This window comes from Oncorhynchus keta, chromosome 35 (assembly GCF_023373465.1).
Source record: "Oncorhynchus keta strain PuntledgeMale-10-30-2019 chromosome 35, Oket_V2, whole genome shotgun sequence".
Taxonomy (NCBI): domain Eukaryota; kingdom Metazoa; phylum Chordata; class Actinopteri; order Salmoniformes; family Salmonidae; genus Oncorhynchus; species Oncorhynchus keta.
In genome coordinates, this window is record NC_068455.1 from 46,234,239 (window position 1) to 46,254,908 (window position 20,670).

General features: G+C 40.4%; 1 protein-coding gene across 1 annotated transcript in view; it reads left to right on the forward strand.

The window, feature by feature from the left end:
- The window catches only part of LOC118369133 (ALK tyrosine kinase receptor-like), a 592,945-nt gene that overhangs the window by 330,346 nt on the left and 241,929 nt on the right, over positions 1 to 20,670 (forward strand). The window contains exon 4 of the mRNA XM_035753612.2: positions 14,987 to 15,191. Coding sequence (XP_035609505.2) covers positions 14,987 to 15,191 — 205 coding nt within the window. The remainder of the gene's footprint in view (positions 1 to 14,986; positions 15,192 to 20,670) is intronic.

Here is a 20,670-nt window from a genome sequence, read left to right on the forward strand (position 1 = left end):
ATGGTCACCTTCAAAAGGGATAATAGGAATGGAAAAATCTGTCTTTAAAAAGGTACAAGATGGTACAGAAACAAATACACACTTTGAAGGTACTGATTGCTACGCTACTGTGCTCAGGCCTAATTTAATTCAGTCTCTGTATTTTAATTGATTTGGGACTGAATGTCCATGTGTTGACATAGCGGTTCTCATTGGCCCTCTGGGTATTGTCATCATGTTCTTGTGGTAAGCTCCAGAGGCAGATAAAAAGTGTGCCATAGAAAATCAGCTAATTAAGTCATTTATCCACAGTAAAATGCATAGCCTATACAAATGGATTCAAAAATACAACTGCAGTATATATACCCATAGTGCACCATAACTTGTCACAGCAATGATGAAAGGAGAGAAACCTCTGCAATATGTTAAGTGTAGGAATATCAGGCCTTGTCAGTCACTAAACAGTGTGACCATGTAGAGACACTGAGTGCTCCACATCAAAGTTTTTCATTGGTTTTAATAACGCTTTGATTGACAGTACTTGCTAATCCCACCCATCAGATCCTTCATGTCTCCAATTCATCGCCATCCACTTCTCCATATGTTTTTGTAACAGCATTTCTCACATGGTGTCCATGCGTGGTTGAGGGAGTGCACAAGTGACACACAGTTCAGTCCATATACTAGTTAGTGTGGTGGATTTGATACATTGTGATACCACAGAAGCTGATATATTACAATGTCTTTGCCAAGCAAGTATTAAATGCAAACTGGAAATGAAAAAATAATAAAACTACCTGAAAAACGACAATTGTCAAAGTCATAAATTCACGACAGCTTTCTCAGATCTGTAAATCCAAGAGCCGAGCAAGTTTCCTGCTCCCCATCGTCACTTCAGTGGAAAACAAAATAAATAAAAAACAATGTCACATTAATTCCTTGTTGGATTTCACTCGGAATAATGAAAAACACGTTTAAAAAAGAAAATTTCCTCTCTCTCCCTCACCCTGACATTTTATTACTGCATTAAATAGGATTTTTCTCCTTTAAAAAGTGGTAAAGAAACCCTTTGTAGTTTTCACCCCGCTGCTGTTTCCGGTGAACTACCTGATTGAATGAGCTCAATGAGTCTGTTGGAGAGTGGGGACTTCATATCAAAGCCTGTAGACACCGCTTGATATAGAGCCTCTGTTTTCTTTATTCATTTGACTGTTTTCTTTCGTTTTTCCTTAGTCATGGCGTTGATTGAGTTTGAGCTATAGGTCTTCTTCTTGTAAAAGGCAATCCTTTTATGGACACCGTAATATCCAGATGAATGGCCCTTTGTTATTGTTCTCATATCTCAGCCATATCTAAAAATGTGCATTTCAATGTCAAGAGTTCATTGTGTCTTTATACTCTTGGTCTTTGCCAGCGGAAATTAAACTTACATCACAGTAGGCTTTTGCATCTGGCATGCGATTTGAATTTCATTGGTTATAAAGTACAGCTTTTCAAGTGATAATACTCAGTCTAATTCAGTCTTTGCTAATGGCTTTCTCACGCATTACTTGTCTCACTTTGAAAAAGCTGACCTTAAGTAACCCCCAATTCTCATGTTGAATAGAAAACCTTGAGAAGTCTACTGAAGTTGTTTCATGGGCATGTCTCTATATGATTCCAGTTTTGATCTAAGAACATTTCAGCCCCAGAACATAGGATATGTCCTGCATTCATGCTTTGATAGTCTACATTACTTGCAGATCATTCGTATAGAGCACTATATTTAATGGTATTGTTCTTGCTATATTATCTTAGGTATGTTGTGGCTTTGTGGTTTTTACTACTTCTATTAACGATATAGATTAAATGTTATCTCAAGAGGTGATTGCACCATAATTGTGTATCAATAAATCCAAACATGATTTATTTGGCTAATTAACAATATTATAGTGATGAATATTATAGTGATGGAGCATGAATTATCCTACATTTGAACTAGAAAATCAGCATGGTCAGAAACAGACTGGCCACAGGGCATTTAGGGTAAATGTCAGATAAGCTGGTCTATCTTTAGACCAGTAGGCCTGTTTGTTTTTTGAAAATAATAAATATTATTATTTGGATAATAATGGGGGCATCAAGGTTTTAAAAAATGGGCCAGTGTGGGGGACTCAAGGTAAACAATGGGCTGGTATGTTAGAAATGCCAGTCCGATATCTGGTCCCAGTCCATCCCTGAGCAGGTTTGTCTTGTCCTATCCACTATTTGCAGTACCAATAACTGAGTCGTAAACTCTTACATTAAGCTGCCCCTATTACTATGTAAATCAATGGTAATAACATTGTACCTCTCTATCAGTTATTACACAATTGGAACAAGGAATGTGTAATTACACATCCACTTGCTGAAGGTTATTCCACATGTGTAATTACTGATGTTATTAGATATTGTCTTGTTCCCCCATGTAACTGTTTTGTAATTACACATTTGAAAGTCACCTGTGAATTTTTATGTTAATAAACCAAACCAAAATCTGACCTTGTTACATGTAACTATAGTGTCACTACATAGTAATTATAAAGGTTATACCCTTCTGGGTTTCACTTTACATTAAGTTGCTTGTTCCTGGGTAGGACAGTTAACCTGTGCTGCCCTCAAACCAAGGCAAGCTGCCTGCTAATTATCTATAGCCTATGTTCAACTTGCCAATTTAAATCATTTTTGAAGAAGTTTTATTTGTTCAGTTTTCTGCCTCCTCATTAATTCACATAGAAATTGCCCATTTCACTGTTGCGGACAATTTTTGTTGTCTCTCTTCGACGAGAGCGCATACACTTCCAAAGTGTTTCCCCGGATCAAGTATGCAGATGTTTGCTGCATCTCCAGTCAGCTCTTGCACCGAACTTGCATTTTTTCCCCCACAACTAACAATGGGAAAAATGGCTACCTAAATATGATCCCCAAACAGAGACAGCGATAAACAGCTGCCTCTGATTGGGAACCATATCAGGCCACCATAGAAATACAATACACCGAGATGACCCACTCTAGTCACTCTCACGCCCAAGCAACATAAAGAATAAACAGCTTTCCATGGTCAGGGCGTGACAGCTGGGCTATGGAACTCTAAAGCAGGGGTTCCCAAACCTTTCCACTCAGGGTCCCCTTCCAGCATTGGGGAACATCCTGCACACCACTTCTATTTCTACGGGCAACGGCACTGTTCATGACACACACTGTTCACACCCCTCTTGTTAGTGTTGATCATTTTGCAGGTTTAAAGCTCATTTCCTGCAATTCTACACATTTTGACATGGAGTGCAAAGGAAATGGTGTAGTTTTAAAACACATTTTCTTGCAATTCTATATATTTTGCCATGTCTAATGTGTATTCATGTGATATTTGAGTGAGAAAATAATTACAACAATATCTATGGGCTAAAAATACAAAATAAAAGTTATTAGCTGACATGGGCTAGTTGATCTGGACATTTCTGACAAGTTATAAATAACTCTAAGAAGTACAGATCAGGGTTGGCTTATCAAAAATATCCAAAACTTTGAACATCCCACGGAGCACCGTTAAATCCATTATAAACAAATGGAAAGAATGTGGCACAACAACAAACCTGTCAAAACTCACAGACCAGGCAAGTAGGCCATTAATCAGAGAGGCTACCAAATATAACCCTGAAGGAGCAGCAAAGCTCCATATCGGAGATTGGAGTATCTGTCCATAGGACCACTTTAAGCCATACACTCCACAGAACTGGGCTTTACGGAAGAGTGGCCAGAAAAAAGTAATTGCTTAACTCTTAGGGATCGTATCCCGGTAGTGGGATCAAATTCGACAACATCCGGTGAAATTGGATGGTACCATATTCAAATGACAAAATCATAATATTTAACATTCATGAACATCATTAAAAAGATTAACTTCTTGTTAATCCAACTGCCTTGTCAGATTTCAAAAAGACTTTACGGCGAAAGCATACCATACGATTACCTGAGGACAGCGCCCCACATCAAAATACCTTTTCAACAAGCACAGGCTTCACAAAAATCACAAATAGCGATAAAATAAATAACTTACCCTTGAAGATCTTCTTCTGTTTGCAATCCCAAGGGCCCCAGCTACACAATGAAAGTTCTTCTTTATATCCAAAAAAGTCAGTTTAGTTGACGCCATTGATTTCAGTAATCCACTCCTTCAACATACATACAAAGAAATCCAAAACCTTCGTCCAAACTAGTCAAACAATGTTTCTAATCATTCGTCAGGTACCCTAATATGTAAATAAATAATATTATTTCAGACGGAAAGAACGGTGTTCAATAGAAAAGGAAAATAAAGAAAGGGCGCACCCTCATTCACGCGCGCCAAAAGCCTACCTTTCATGATGAGAACCCCTTGGATAAACTACCAGTTTTTGTTTGTTTTTCAAGAAACAAGCCTGAAACCCTGTATAAAGTCTGTTGACATCTAGTGAAAGCCATAGGAACTGCAATCTGGGAGCTATTTTTTTGTATATCCCATAGGCTTGCATTGAAAAGGCCTGTGACCTCCAAAAAAAACCTCCTCGGGTTTTTGCCTGCCAAATCAGTTCTGTTATACTTATAGACATTATTTTAACAGATTTAGAAACTTCAGAGAGTTTTCTATCCAATGTTACCATATGCATATCCTAACTTCTGATCCTGAGTAATAGGCAGTTTACTTTGCACGTCAGTCAGCCGGAAATTCAGGATACTGCCCCTAGCCTTAAGACGTTTTGAAGAAAAACAAAAAAATAAAAAATTCGGTGTTCGCCAAAAGGAATGTGGGAGACTCCCCAAACATATGGAAGAAGGTACTCTGGTCAGATAAGACTAAAATGTTTCTTTTTGGCCATCAAGGAAAACGCTATGTCTGGGCCAAACCCAACACCTCTCATCACCCTGATAACTCCATCCCCACAGTGAAGCATGGTGGTGGCAGCTTAATGCTGTGGGGATGTTTTTCATTGGCAGGGACTGGGAAACTGGTCAGAATTGAAGAAAATATGGATGGAGCTAAATACAGGTAAATTCTTGAGGGACACCTGTTTATCTTCCAGAGATTTGAGACTGGGATGGAGGTTCACCTTCCAGCAGGACAATGACCCTAAACATACTGCTAAAGAAACACTAAGGGGAAACATTTAAATGTCTTGGAATGGCTTAGCCAAAGCCCATACCTCAATTCAATTGAGAATCTGTGTTATGGCTTACAAAGATTACTGTACACCAGCGGAACCCATCCAACTTAACGAAGCTGGAGCAGTTTTGAATTAAAAAAAAATGGGCAGAAAATGGGCAGCTTACAGAGACATACCCCCAGAGACTTGCAGCTGTAATTGCTGCAAAAAGTGGCTCTACAAAGTATTGACTTTGTGGGGTTGAATAGTTATGCACGCTCAAGTTGTCTGTTTTTTTGTCTTGATTCTTGTTTGTTTCACAATAAAAAATGTTTTGCATCTTCAAAGTGGTAGGCATGTTATGTAAATTAAATGATACAACCCCCCCCCAAAATACATTTTAATTCCAGGTTGTAAGGCAACAAAATAGGAAAAATGCCAAGGAGGTGTCACGTTCTGACCTTAGTTCCTTTGTTTTGTCTTTGATTTAGTATGGTCAGGACGTGAGTTGGGGTGGGCAGTCTATGTTCTATGTTCTTTTTTCTATGATTTGGGATTTCTGTGTTTGGCCTGGTATGGTTCTCAATCAGAGGCAGCTGTCAATCGTTGTCCCTGATTGAGAACCATACTTGGGTAGCTTGTTTTCACCCTTGAGTTGTGGGTAATTGTTTTCTGTTGAGTGTTTGTATTCTGCACCAGACAGAACTGTTTAGGCTTCGTTCGATCACTTTGTTGTTTTGTATTTCAGTGTTCAGTTTGATTCATTAAATATTAACATCAAGTACACATACCACGCTGCGCTTTGGTCCTCACCTTTTTCCACCAACTATGGCCGTGACAGGGGGTGAATACTTTCACAAGTACATCCCTGTTGGTAAGCATTTCTCCCTTGCCAAGAAAACAGGGGTGGCATATCAAAAGGCTGATTAAACCGCATTAGACATGTGCACCTTGTGCTAGGGACAATAAAAGGCCACTCTAAAATGTGCAGTTGTCACACAACACAATGCCACAGATGTCTCAAGTTTTGAGGTCTTGCATACATAGCAGGGAGTAAGAATTTGAGTGGTTAAATACAATAATTGTTGACAGAATGGCTGAGAGATAGAGAGACTGTTGCTGTACTCCCAGGTAAGGCCCTTGCTTCTAGAACCACTGAAAACCCCCAGTATTCAGTCAGGAAGCTTGAAGAAGATGTGTGTCACCATCCAAGCCCATGTTACAGCATGCAGTGGCCTGATAGGGAGATGACAATAAATGCATTATGTACCATCCATCGCCAAAGTCATGTTCACTGCACATGTTGCTGATCAATTCAATCCTTTTGTTATTGTCATTGATATATGGAAATTCACATACAAATATTCAGTTCATTGACGGAAATACCTCTAGGTTCCTGTGGTGAAAGACTGCTGTGCAAGGTATTGGGCAACAGCTTTCATCCAGGGCCTCTATTCACAAAGTGTCTTAAGAGTAGGAATCGTGATCTAGGACCAGCTCACCCTTTCATTGTTTGTGATATAAAAGGCAAAACTGATCCTAAATCAGTACTCCTACTCTGAGATGCTTTGTGAATACGGGCCCTGCATGCTGCTTTTCTAGTGATCTAACTCCCTCTTCATCTGAAATTAAACCACCAAAAATATGAATAAGAAATAGCCGAGTCAGTCAGTAACTTAGTAGAGCTACACCCCTACTTTGTGCAATTTCTGCCTGAAGACATACCCACATCTAACCAAAGATATGCATATTCTTGGTACCATTTGATAGAAAACACTCTGAAGTTTGTGTAAATGTGAATTGAACGTAGGAGAATATAACACAATAGATCTGGTTTAGATAATAAAAATATTTGTTTTTGTATCATCATCTTTAAAATGAACAAGTTAAAACAAACATTCAGATAGGATGATGGGGACTTTTTCAGTGAAAAATATAGGAGGGGAACAGTGCTTGTGCAAAATTTCAGAATGATAACTTCCAAAATGAGTGTGCTACATGACATTTATCATGAAGTCACCCAGGTGTCCCACACAAGTTGCCCAAATGTACCCAAGTGGCCAAATTGGTGAAGGTATACATTTTGAAACAAATAACTATATACAAAATACCAAAATGGTATTCTAACACACCCCCCAAAAAAATATTGAGAAAGAAAAAGAGAAAATAAATTATTGAAAAAAAGAAATGAAAAAAAGTATATACATTTTCATAAATAACATTGGTAACTATTTACACACTTTCAATATTTGGAAGACCCTCAGTCCTCTATAAAATCAAATATATTTATATAGCCCCAGCCTAAAACCCCAAACCGCAAGCAATGCAGGTGTAGAAGCACGGTGGCTAGGAAAACCTCCCTAGAAAGGAAAAAACCTAGGAAGAAACCTACAGAGGAATCAGGCTATGAGGGGTGGCCAGTCCTCTTCTGGCTGTGCCGGGTGGAGATCACAGTGGTTGTAGAGGGTGCAACAGGACAACACTTCAAGAGTAAAAATGAACAGTTTAGGGTTCCATAGCCGCAGGCAGTACAGTTGAAACTTGAACAGCAGCAAGGCCGGGTGGACTGGGGACAGCAAGGAGTCATCATGGCAGGTAGTCCTGAAGCATGGTCCAAGGGCTCAGGTCCTCCGAGAGAAAGAAGGAGAAAAAGTGAGAGCATACTTAAATTCACACAAGACACCGGATAAGACAGGAAAAGTAATCCATATACAACATACTGACCCTAGCCCCCACCCACTTTGCCATATAACCCCACCCACTTTGCCAAAGCTCTACACAATATTCTGCTGCTGATTCCAGATGCCATAGCAGTCTCTTTCTGATGTAAAAAAGCAGAGGGTCACCGAGCATGTGGTGCATGTGATAGGGGACTTCATCTTGCAAACAACACAGCAACGCCTCCATGCTGTGCCCTTTTGGCCCTTAGGCACATCCATGCCTGCACAAATATATTTGGACAGATGAACACTTGTGGCAGGAGCAGAAGGGACAGGGTGTGGTGCAGTGGTGCTGTAGCCAGCAAGCTCCTTGATGAGCTGCTCTCTGAAGGCTTTCTGTGAGAGGAAGGGCTTTCCACAGCTCTTAGCCATTTCCTGGTGTAGGTTGAATGCATTCAATGAAATGATAGAAGGTCTTCTACCATTTTATTGTCTTATGTAGAACATTGTAATAGCCTATCAGCACATCTGACAGGGCCACACCTCCCATGCTCTTGTTGTAGTCCTTTACTGCAGTTGGAATGGGGACATTTTGGGTGGTCCATACCTCGGCACCGTCCTTCACACGCCTGACAACATGATCCCCATTGAAGGACTTGTGGATTGTTGTGCACATCACCACCTCTCTGGTATACATCCACTTTACAAAGGAGGCTGAAGAAATTCGGCTTGTCACCAAAAGCTCTCACAAACTTCTACAGATGCACAATCGAGAGCATCCTGTCTGGCTGTATACGGCCTGGTACGGCAACTGCTCCGCCCACAACCGTAAGGCTCTCCAGAGGGTAGTGAGGTCTGCACAACGCATCACCGGGGGCAAACTACCTGCCCTCCAGGACACCTACACCATCCGATGTCACAGGAAGACCATAAAGATCATCAAGGACAACAACCACCCGAGCCACTGCCTGTTCACCCCGCTATCATCCAGAAGGCGAGGTCAGTACTTCCTTAGGTCTGCAAACAGGGTAGGGCTTGTGTAGAAGTTATCCACACACAGTTTGTAGCCCTTCCCTAGCATTTGAAAATCCAATAACTCCATTACAGAGTCATAGCTAAGTCCCTTACCGGTAGCAAAACTGTTCTTCCCCTCATAGACAAAGAAATTGCATGTGTAGGCACACACAGATTCAGCCAACACAAACAGCTTGTAACCCCACTTGGTTGGTTTGTTTCTCATGTATTGTTTGAGGCCAATTCTGGCCTTTGAGGCTACCATCCTCTCATCGATTGACACGTTCTGGGCTGGCTGAAAGTACGTCTTGCAGGCCTCAACAATGTCTATCAAACGTTGCTGTGCCTCTCCTCATTCTATTCATCAACCTTTGGGTCACTGATATGAAGCGCCTGTGAGAGAACCAGAAACCTTTTGCAGGACATAACAGTCATGGGGAAAGACATTTGGTAGAGAGATGACGTTTTCCCAGTAGTCCTTCAGGCATTTCAGCCTCACCAGCCCCATGTAGATGACCAGTGAAAGGTAGCAGAAAAAGTCTGACATGGATATGGGCTTCCATACTACCTTTTTGCCTGCTTGCTTCCTCTCCCCATACTTATTCGTGTTAGACACGAGCGAATCTACAACAGATTGTGTGAAAAACAGCCGAAAAAGCTGAAGGGGTTGTAAGTTGTGGTCGGGTACACCTGAGGTCCTGGCTTCCTTTTCGGGCCTAAAAGTTGGTTGGGGTATATAATTAATATAATATAATTTTGCACGCCCAATTTTTCAGTTTTTGATTTGTTAAAAAAGTTTAAAATATCCAATAAATGTCGTTCCACTTCATGATTGTGTCCCACACTTTATAAAAAAATAAATAATAATAATACCTTTTTTCACTAAATAAGAAAAATAAGCCTGTCACCAGGAAGTTGTCACCAGGAGGTGTGTCAAACTGATCTCCAGCGTTGCCAAGTTGTCACTATTTTTAGTGAGTTTTAAGACTCAATTACTTATTTTGGTTAAATATTTTAATGAAGAATTCAGCTACTTTTCAGACTGCCTTTGTGCAGTTTTGACACACTATGATTTTAATAGCATGTTGCGACTTTTCCTACTCAATTTTGCAGCGAACTAGAGTGGGAGAAGCTGTCTGTGAAACACGGCAATGGCGCAGACACAGGCAGAGAAACACAAAGGGAGGGGCTGTGCGGCGGTAGAGGGGGCGAAAATGCTATGTCGGGTCAAGGTAAATTGGTGCCGTTACGTCACCAATGCAAAACGACATCTATCAATAGCGGAGCTCTGCGAGATTTCTGTGATTTTCTATGATTTTCTGAAATAACACGGTCGGAGACCGGAAGAAATGGGCTGTCTCTTGTTCGTTTGACCAAGAAACAAATCCTAGGCAAATGACAAGACTGTTGACATCGTGTGGAAGCTGTAGGTACTGCAACCTCAGCCATATTTAATGTCTTTTGCCCATAACAATGGGTTGAAGCGGCGGATGGATATATTTTTCCACTTTCAGTGATCAGATTTTCCTGCACTTTCCAATGAAACGCACGTTCTGTTAAAGTCACAGCCGTGATTTAACCAGTTTTATAAACGTCTGAGTGTTTTCTATCCACACATACTAATCATATGCATATACTATATTCCTGGCATGAGTAGCAGGGCGCTGAAATGTTGCGCGATTTGAATGTTCGAAAAAGTAGAGGGTAGGAGGAAGAGGTTAACAATGTAAGGGAATACCCCCCTGTATTGGACAAAAATGAATGGGAAGTCATTGGCATCGGACAAACAACCATATACACATTGTCCAATACCACCCAATTCGGCGTTGATTCATGCAAAGTGTATTGCAAATGCCATATGGCAATTGCCAGTTGTAACACTTTAAAAATCCAACAGGTGGCGAATGTGTTCCACCTTGGTTTTTCATATTGGAAATGTAACCAAAGTCAACATCCAAAAGCAAAATTTTGAAAAAATGATTTTTTTGTCAAAAACTTATCACCCCTTAACATGTTAGTCCTATAGGGGCAGTATTTCATTTTTGGATAAAAAGACGTGCCCGTTTTAAGCGAAATATTTTGTCACGAAAAGATGCTCGACTATGCTTGGAATTGATAGTTTTGGAAAGAAGACACTCCGACGTTTCCAGAACTGCAAAGATTTTCACTGTGAGTGCCCTAGAACAAATGCTTCAGGCAAAACCAAGATGTTTGACCGACCAGGAAATTAACAGGATTTCTGAGGCTACGTTTTCCATGATCGCCTTATATGGCTGTGAATGCGACAGGAATGAACGGACACTTTCTCTTGTTTCCCCAAGGTGTCTGCAGCATTGTGACGTATTTGTAGGCATATCATTGGAAGATTGACCATAAGAGACTACAATTGCCAAGTGTCCCGCACGGTGTCTGCGTGGAAATTGGTGCGCAAAAGTCAGCTACCAGTATTTTTCCATCCAAATCAGAGAAGAATGCAGGCTTCCAGGGACGGCATTTCAATGAAGAGATATATGACAAAACACCTTGAGGATTGATTCAAACAACGTTTTCCATGTTTCAGTCGATATTATGGAGTTAATTCGGAAAAAAGTTTGACGTGTAGGTGACTGAATTTTCGGTTAGTTTCGGTAGCCAAATGCATAGTAACAAAACGGAACGTTGTGTCCTACACAAGAATATTTCAGGAAAAACTGGACATCTGCTATGTAACTGAGAGTCTCCTCATTGAAACATCTGAAGTTCTTCAAAGGTAAATTATTTTATTTGATCCCTTTGCTGGTTTTTGTGAATATGTTGCGTGCTAAATGCTAACGCTAAATGCTAAGCTAGCTATCACCACTCTTACACAAATTATTGATTTTCTCTGGTTCTGAAGCATATTTTGAAAATCTGAGACGACAGGATTGTTAAGAAAAGGATAAGCTTGAGAGCAGGCATATTTATTTCATTTCATTTGCGATTTTTAGAAATCGCTAACGTTGCGTTATGGTAATGAGCTTGAGGCTGTAGTAACGCGACCGCATGCGGGATGGGTCGGACTATGAGGTTAACTAAATGTTTCATAAGTTTTGTGGTGATTTTGTAAAGTTTATTGACTAAGTTGGAAAATGTGCTGACATTGTGCCAGTGCTTAGCAGTGCTCAGCTCTTGCTTCATTCGTGAAAAATCGGGGAACGCTATCTAGCTAGCTTTACCACCCTGTGTTAGTATGTTTTACTAACTAGTGAGTATGTTTTACTAATAGTTATTGCTTTGAGTCTGGAATGGTTTGAATATGATGCTTTGCCACATCCATTAAAAAAAGTTAACTGAAAAATGTTCTCCTGTCTCCTTTTTGCTGGCTATTTTTTGCAAAGGTTGTTACATTGTAACTACAACATCATATTTTGATGTGGGACGCCGTTCTCAAACAATCGCATGGCATGCTTTCGCCGTAATAGCTACTGTAAATCGGACAGAGCAGTTAGATTAACAAGAATTTAAGCTTTCAACCGATATAAGACACTTGTATGTACCTAAATATCCATCATTTTTATGATTATTTCTTTGAATTGTGCGCCCTCCAGTTGCTCCGGAAGTTGTCCCGCTAGCGGGACGCCTAGCCCCAAGAAAGGTTATACCCTACTGGGTTTCACTTTACATGAAGTTGGGGCTCCTGGGTAGGTATATGACCGGGTGTGCCTTGTTACAATTTTTGTTACTCAGTCCTAGCCTATTTAACAACCCTAATATGTGGATTCGATGGTAGTGGCACCTTGTAGTTACATGTAACAAGGTCCAATTTTGGTTCGGGTTATTTAACAGGTGACTTTCAAACGTGTAATTACAAAACATTAGTTGCATATTGGAACAAGAATGTTTAATAACATTAATTACACGTGGAATTACCTTCAGCAAGTAGTTGTGTAATTACACGTTCCTTGTTCCAATTGTGTAATAACTGATAGCACTCAATGGCATACCAGACCCTGTGCCCTTGCGGTTATTGCAGTGTAGTTACATAGTAATAGAGGCAACTTAAAGTGTCACTGACTTTTGGCTAATTAATATTCAAGATAATTTCTTGATTAATTACTGGAATAATTCATTGGTCTGATTTATTTGATTTAATTTGTTTATCCTATCCAAAATAATCGTATTGACTCAACTACTGATAATCATTAACCGTTATACCATTAATCCTATATCATCAATAGTCTTAATCAACATTCTGAACAGTCGTCAAGCTCCGGAACCTCAAGAACTTAATCACTCGCAAATTAACTCAGTGCCACAAATTCATTTAAGGTTTGATTTACTAGTCTAAATGAGTTGGGCAGTTAGGTAGTTAACAGATACGATACAACAGTTATTGAGGTGAAAGTCTCCGCAGGTCAATATGAATGGCTCCCGTACTAATCTCAGGCAAATAAAATAATACATACACAGGGCTTTGAGAATATGATCATATTCATTGGAAAATAAAATGTTAGAGAATACAACAACACAGGTGTTCACAACCACAAAATTATAGCGCTTCAGTTAGCATTCAAATGTAAACAATGCCGGGACAGTATTGACCAAGTATTGACAGATTAGACCTGCCGTTTTACAATTACTCAATGACTTCCACCACCTTAGACACACAATGCCCACTTTCATAGGATATGAATTATGTAACAAGGCAAATGACTTGTATCTTGTTCCCTCTCAGTGAGATTCTGTTAGGATTGGATAGAGGATGGTTGTCCCAGTCTCTCTCACCAGTGGAGCTGAAGCCAGTGGTCTGGAGTAATTCACAGCCGAAGGAGTGATTCCCAGTTCCTCTCTTCCAGTCCTCAGTGAAGTCCATTAGAGCAGCTTCCATGCAATGAATCCCTCCTTCAGGTCCCAGCCCAGATGGATTGCGAACTGTCAGCTCGTCTCGCAGGATCCCCTCAGGGATGATTTCTTCCATCTGAGTAGGATAAGAAAAGTCGGTCGGTGTTTGGTTTCCAAGGAGATTTGATCACTCAGTTCAACTTGGTGTGGCCACACTATGAAGAAACTTGATATGACATGTTTGCAAGTCCTGTAATTTATAGTGATACTCCCAGTATGTTCATGAGCTAAATTTGAGATTTCCTCATAAGTGTTCCCAGAATGTTTCTACTTGTACAGAAAACAGTTTAACTGTCCGCAAGATGAAATACGTAGCCTGTAGGTACTAAACATGCTTTTGGTCAAATTCATACATTTGATATTACAGCAAATACTAATTAAACCTTTTTTAATGATATAGGAAAGGTTACGAAACATTTCACAGTATGCTTCAAGCTTCAAGTATCAACATGTCATGAGTTTTTTTGGTTTGATGCATTGTCCAGAAAACAAGTTTAAATGTCCTTTGTGCTATTGGTGCAATTTCTTTTACTAAGAGTGGAAAATCTTGACTTCTTCTCTCCTCTTGGGATACAAATCCCCAGTACTCAAAAGCCTGGCTGGTCATTTACCCAGTAACACATGTAGATCACAAGACGGTCTGCTGATTTGCCAAAGGCATATGTTATGTCTGCTGACCCCCCTCAGGGCCATTCAGAGTCATAAAAGGCGAAAGGAAGAGTCGTTTGTTTGTTCTCATGATTGCTTGTAAAGGAGGGTGCCGTCACAGAACTGTAAATCTTGGTCTGGAATGTGGGGATATCTGTAATCCATCAACCACAACAAAGGGTGCGTGGTCCCCTCGTGGGCTCTCGTTACATCACTGAATCAATAACAGTCCATTATGGCAAACCTGTCAGTGATTGGCATATCATGTGGCGTTCACGTGGATCATTTTGTTGCCTCACTACCCATAACGCTGACATTTAAGATGCACTTGTTAATAATAACAATAATAATCACTCCACCCCGCTTCATACTCTCCAGAAACTACCCAATAGCCCTTTCCCCTTGGCATTTCTTGTTGATCTGAAATAATAAAGGCAGAGTAGTAGTTCCACACGGTCCCCTGGCTGGTGGAGATTTTGCCATATTGCGTCCACCTAAGCAATAGTATCATATCTACAGAAGTGTCTAGCGGGTAGAGGCTAGGAGTTCTCTCAAGTTCAAGCTATATTGGCATGAAAGAGACATACAAAGCAAAACAATAAAAACATCAAATCAATGCTGAAGGATTGGAAGTAACAGATGACCAAATGACAAATGAAAGAGATAACGTCTCCTTCTACTTTTCAGGTCAGTTCCTGTGGGTGAATGGCTCTGCCTTGGCAGGTCCATGGGTCCTGAGCCCCTGGCTGTGGGGAGGTTGGGACCCCTGTGGGATGGACATGGCCGTATTCCTGCACCCCCTGCAGAGCGGACGCTACACTGTGTGGCTCATTGAGAGGGACAAAAATCCGCTAGCCCTCTTGTCCACTGACATGCTGCCGCCCATCACAGGGTAAGCAGAATTACACTTTTATTTAGTTTTCTGTATTCAAAGAGAATTTTACTTGCATTGACAGATCAAGTATAACAATAGATGAGATGGATATTGCACAGAAAGTGAGTGTCAGAACAGGGGATAAAACTGCCTCCAGGAGCATATAGGAAGTGGTTGTACTACGCCCCAAAACATTGTATATCATGCACTGCAGTTGAGGAACAGTGGGAGAGTAATTCTGCTTTGAAAGTTGATAACCCCACTTAAGAAAATGGCCCTTGAATGTTTTGGTACACCTACTAGAGAGCTGTTCTTTGTTTACACCCATTCAGCATTGTTCACACCCTCTTAAGCCTTAGCCGAACCCATCTCTTTAAGAATTTGCATGTGAGAACATGCGCTAAACAGAGTGAGCAGTGTAGTAAATAAACCAAGTGTCACACCTAAACGTTGTAAAAGTAGTAGCCTACAATAAGGAAGTACTACAGGTAAAAATACACTTGATCTAGTCCTTGGCCTATATCCTAATCTGACTTTGGTGCAGGTCATGTTATTCATATTGCCGTCTCTGGTAAACACACACTACATCAAATAAAATCTAAGTTTGTGTCACATGCACAGGATACAGAAGGTGTAAACAGTATGGTCAAATGGCGTCCTTATATTGCATATGGCAGGGTCCAGATTACCATATTGGTAACACTTGACCAGTACATTAATCAGTAACTAAATAGTATTTATTTATAACATAGTAGTTATATGTAATTACTATGTAAATAGTATGTAATTATACTCTAAGGATTTAGCAGTATAGTTTATTACACAAGTGGAACAAGGATATCTAATTACAAATCAGCTTGTCTGAGGTTATTCCACATATGTAATTAATGATTATGTATATGTAATTACAAGATGTCTTGTTTCAAATGTAACTAATGTTCTGTAATAACATTTTTGCAGTCTCCAATGTAGCATTATGTTAGCAATGCATCCTATTATGTAACCTTGTTACATGTAACTACATAATTCACTACCACCTAATTTTACAACAGGTGGGTATAATCCTGAATGCTGATTGGTTAAAACCGCATTCCAGCCGGTGTCTATTCCACAAGTTACCACCAGCTAAATCTATGATGTTAAAATGCCTATTTACTCTGTTCCATCTGACTGCTCAATCCACTCTCTCATCAGCCTAGCCAGGCAATTTAAAAACTTGATATCCACAATAAAAAGCATCTTCTCATTTCTTGTAGACTAAAATTTCATTTTCAACAGTGGAGATTTGTATAATCCTTGCTGTCGGTCTCTCCGACATTTGCAACAATATTAAAATGAGATCTACAGCTGTCTCATAGTAATGAACGTGTCGGGAGACGAGAGACGGGCAGCATTTCTCAGCTAGTCGAAATCATGAATCCGCTGGCATCATTTTGATTGATATATACAAAGAAATGTAAATTGGAAAAAAGTCAAACAAAATTAAGTGCAGCTAGTTTGTAGTCTTTACAGCTTCTGTTTGAAGTGATTGTGTTAGCTGTGTTGTTGTCTAGCTCCTCTGAACAACAGTGTCCTGATGAGTGAGCACATCTGTGACTGACCGGCTCAAATGGGTCTTAAATGTTGAGTTTTTTTTTACATTGGATAAAAGTAGAGACTCAGAGCTTCAAAATGGTATGTCATACACTACTGTATGTTACTCCTTTGTGACAACACCAGGCTCCAGAGCATCGAAGCTGTAAAACGGAATAACAACAACAAACAATCAAGACACTACAACCCTGCAGAACATCAATTCACCTCCCAAGTGTAGATAAGAAGAATAACCTCTTAAAATGCAATACATTATTTTCACCTGAAGTGCTGGTACTGCTTGATCTGTGGCAGCAGCCTGAAGTATGGAGTCAGGTGTTGCCAGCCATAGCTTTCCACGAGCACTGTACCATCCTCCAGTGAAACCAGCTGTGGGATGTTGACCCCCTGTCACAGTGCTGTCCTTCACAACACCAGCAATCTCAGACAAAGTGTTGACTCTGGTCTTTCTGAAGCGCTGCTTGGTGAGGCCGTAGCACCAGCCGGGGGTAGACTTGCTGTGGCCTGTGATCAGGAAGTGAATGTCCAGACTGTGAAGGAGCTTGTGCATGGTCTGCCAGGCACAATACCAGAACACAAACTTGTTCTTGTTTTTGCCACTGCAGTTATCACAATTCAGGTCCACATGTGTTTCCCCAACTCTATAGTTGGTGAAGAAATGGTGCATGTAGATGACTGCGCTGTTGCCTTTGCTTGCTTGTGCTAGGTCTCTTTTTGATGGGACATTAGACCATTCTCCTTGTATGACTGGTGGAGGAAAGTCAGCCGTGTTTTACTGATGCTGAAAGACAAATGCCAGAGATATTTTTGTTTAGACATGCTAGCTAAACAATGAACCATAATCCTAATCAATAGAGTACCAGCAGTACAAACCGATAGTCATAGCTATCTAAAGTTAACCAAATAGGTTATATGGTAGCTAACATTAGGCTTTAACTAGCCATGCATAATGGCATTCTGAGAACGTTACCACACACAGATCATAAAAGTAATGTTAGCTAGCGAGCCAGCCATCTAACGTCAGCTAAGCTTTAACTTGCAATGAAAAAATTGACAAAATTAGAAACTTAGAAATTATAATATCTGAAACAGTAGCTAGAATCTTACCTGTATACATGGATGAATGCTTAATGGCAGGCTGCAACCCCTTTCATTAAGTAAGACGTTCTGTGTCGATTCTGTTTTGTTTGTACAGCTTGCTTGGCCCGTTGTGTCGAGTCACTAGGGTTCAAGCTGACTGTGTGCAATGACATAAGAATCATCTTACCCTTTAACCCTTACCCAGACTCTGACCATTTTACTCACCCTAGCAAAGCTGGTTAGGCTGTTTTCATGTTATCCAGAGCGTTGGTGATTGTAACTGTGCTCCTATGCTTTTTTTGCAGACATTTACTGACACCGGCCATATTCAACCGGTGTTGAGCATTTGTGTAAATTCATCAGTTATTTTGCACTCTGGTACACTCATACGAGTGTGCTCTGAAACAGTTGTTGCAGTGCCATTCTATTAAAATGGATACTTGCATAGTGGAGTCTACGGTTAAATTTTACTACACGATACATGTATAAAAAGCTGCGTTAATTAGGATTACCTACACATACTGAATAGCTCAAATAGACAAAACTATCTGACAGACCAATCCAAACTCATCTCTCGGCATGTCCAGCCCACTTATTATTTCAGCCAAACATGGCAAGCGGGAAAGTTGCTGCTTTTTCTGTGGCTTAACCAACTAGGCTCGTGATTTAACAATTGTATTTGTATTTACAGATGGCATAGATTGTTATTAAGGCACATGAAAGTTCACATGTTTGATAAAGCATTTCTGCTTTAACAGTTCAAACTGCTCTCCTGTGAAGTAGTAGTAGTATGCCCAATTTCCTGAAACGGGTCACATACAGTTGAAGTCGAAAGTTTATGTACACTTGGAGTTATTACAACTCGTTTCAACCATTCCACAAATTTCTTTATAGCAAACTATAGTTTTGGCAAGCCAGTTAGGACATCTACTTTGTGCATGACACAAGTAATTTTTCCAACAATTGTTTAGACAGATTAAATAATAATAATAATAATAATAGTGCCTCTTTGCTTGACATCATGGGAAAATGGGAAAATCCAAAGAAATGAGCTAAAACATCAGAAAAATAATTGCAGACATCCACAAGTCTGGATCATCCTTGGGAGCAATTTCCAAACACCTAAAGGCACCACGTTCATCTGTAAAAACAATAGTACCCAAGTATAAACGCTGTCATACCGCTCAGGAAGGAGACGCGTTCTGTCTCCTAGAGATGAACCTACTTTCGTGAGAAAAGTACAAATCAATCCCAGAACAACAGCAAAGGACATTGTATCTTCATGCTGGAGATGCTGGAGGAAACATGTACAAAAGTATCAATATCCACATTAAAACGAGTCCGATATCGACATAACCTGAAAGGCCGCTCAGCAAGGAAGAAGCCACTGCTCCAAAACCACAAAAAAAAGCCAGACTACGGTTTGCAACTGCACATGGGAACAAAGATCGTACTTTAAAAATAGAACTGTTTGGCCATAATGACATTCGTTATGTTTGGAGGAAAAAGGGGGAGGCTTGCAAGCCGAAGAACACCATCCCAACCTTGAAGCGTGGGGGTGATTTGCTGCAGGATGGACTGGTGCACTTCACAAACAAAATGGCATCATGAGGAAGAAAAATTAAGTGGAAATATTGAAGCAACATCTCAAGACATCAGTCAGGAAGTTAAAGCTTGGTCGCAAATGGGTCTTCCAAATGGACAATGACCCCAAGCATACTTCCAAAGTTGTGGCAAAAAGGACAACAAAGTCAAGGTATTGGAGTGGCCATCACAAAGCCCTGACATCAATCCCGGTGAAAATTTGTGGGCAGAACTGAAAAAGCGTGTGCGAGCAAGGAGGCCTACAAACCTGACTCAGTTGCACCAGCTCTGTCAGGAGGAATGGGTCAAAATTCACCCAACTTATTGTGGGAAGCTTGTGGAAGGCTACCCAAAACATTGGACGCAAGTTAAACAATTTAAAGGCAATGCTACCAAATACTAATTGAGTGTATGTAAAACTTCTGATCCACTGGGAATGTGATGAAAGAAATAAAGCTGAAATAAATTATGCTCTCTACTATTATTCTGACATTTCACATTCTTAAAATAGTGGTGATCCTATCTGACCTAAGACAGGATATTCTTACTCGGATTAAATGTCAGGAATTGTGAAACTGAGTTTAAATGTATCTGTAAACTTCCGAATTCAACTGTATATCCTCAACACTGGCTTCTCTGGCATTATCACTTAAATAAGCTAGGCTAGGACTCCGTCAGATGTTGTAACAATCAGTGGTGACCCGTCTTTCAGGGAAGGTGGGGCTCAAACACCTGTTTAGCAAAACAAGTTATTTTGGCATTCATATTTGTCACATATCAGTTTGCAAACAGAGCTCCAGAGTTCATCTGTGGAGATGGGAGAACCTTCCAGAAGGACAACCATCTCTGCTGTACTCCACAAACAGAAGCCACTCCACAAACGGAAGCCACACCAGACAGAAGCCACTCCTCAGTAAAAGGCACGAGAGCCTGCTTTGAGTTGGCCAAAAGGCACCTAAAGGACTCTGAGGATGACAAACAAGATTCTCTGGTCCGATGAAACCAAGATTGAACTCTTTGGCCTAAATGCCAAGCTTTACGACTGGAGAAAAACTGGCACCATCCCTACAGGGAAACATTGTGGTGGCACCATCATGGTGTGGGGATGTTTTTCAACGGTAGGGACCTGGAGACTAATCAGGATCGAGAGAAAGATGGAGAAAATTTCTGGACAGGCCATAAAAATAGCTGTGCAGCGATGCTCCCATCCAACCTGACAGAGCTTGAGAGGATCTGCAGA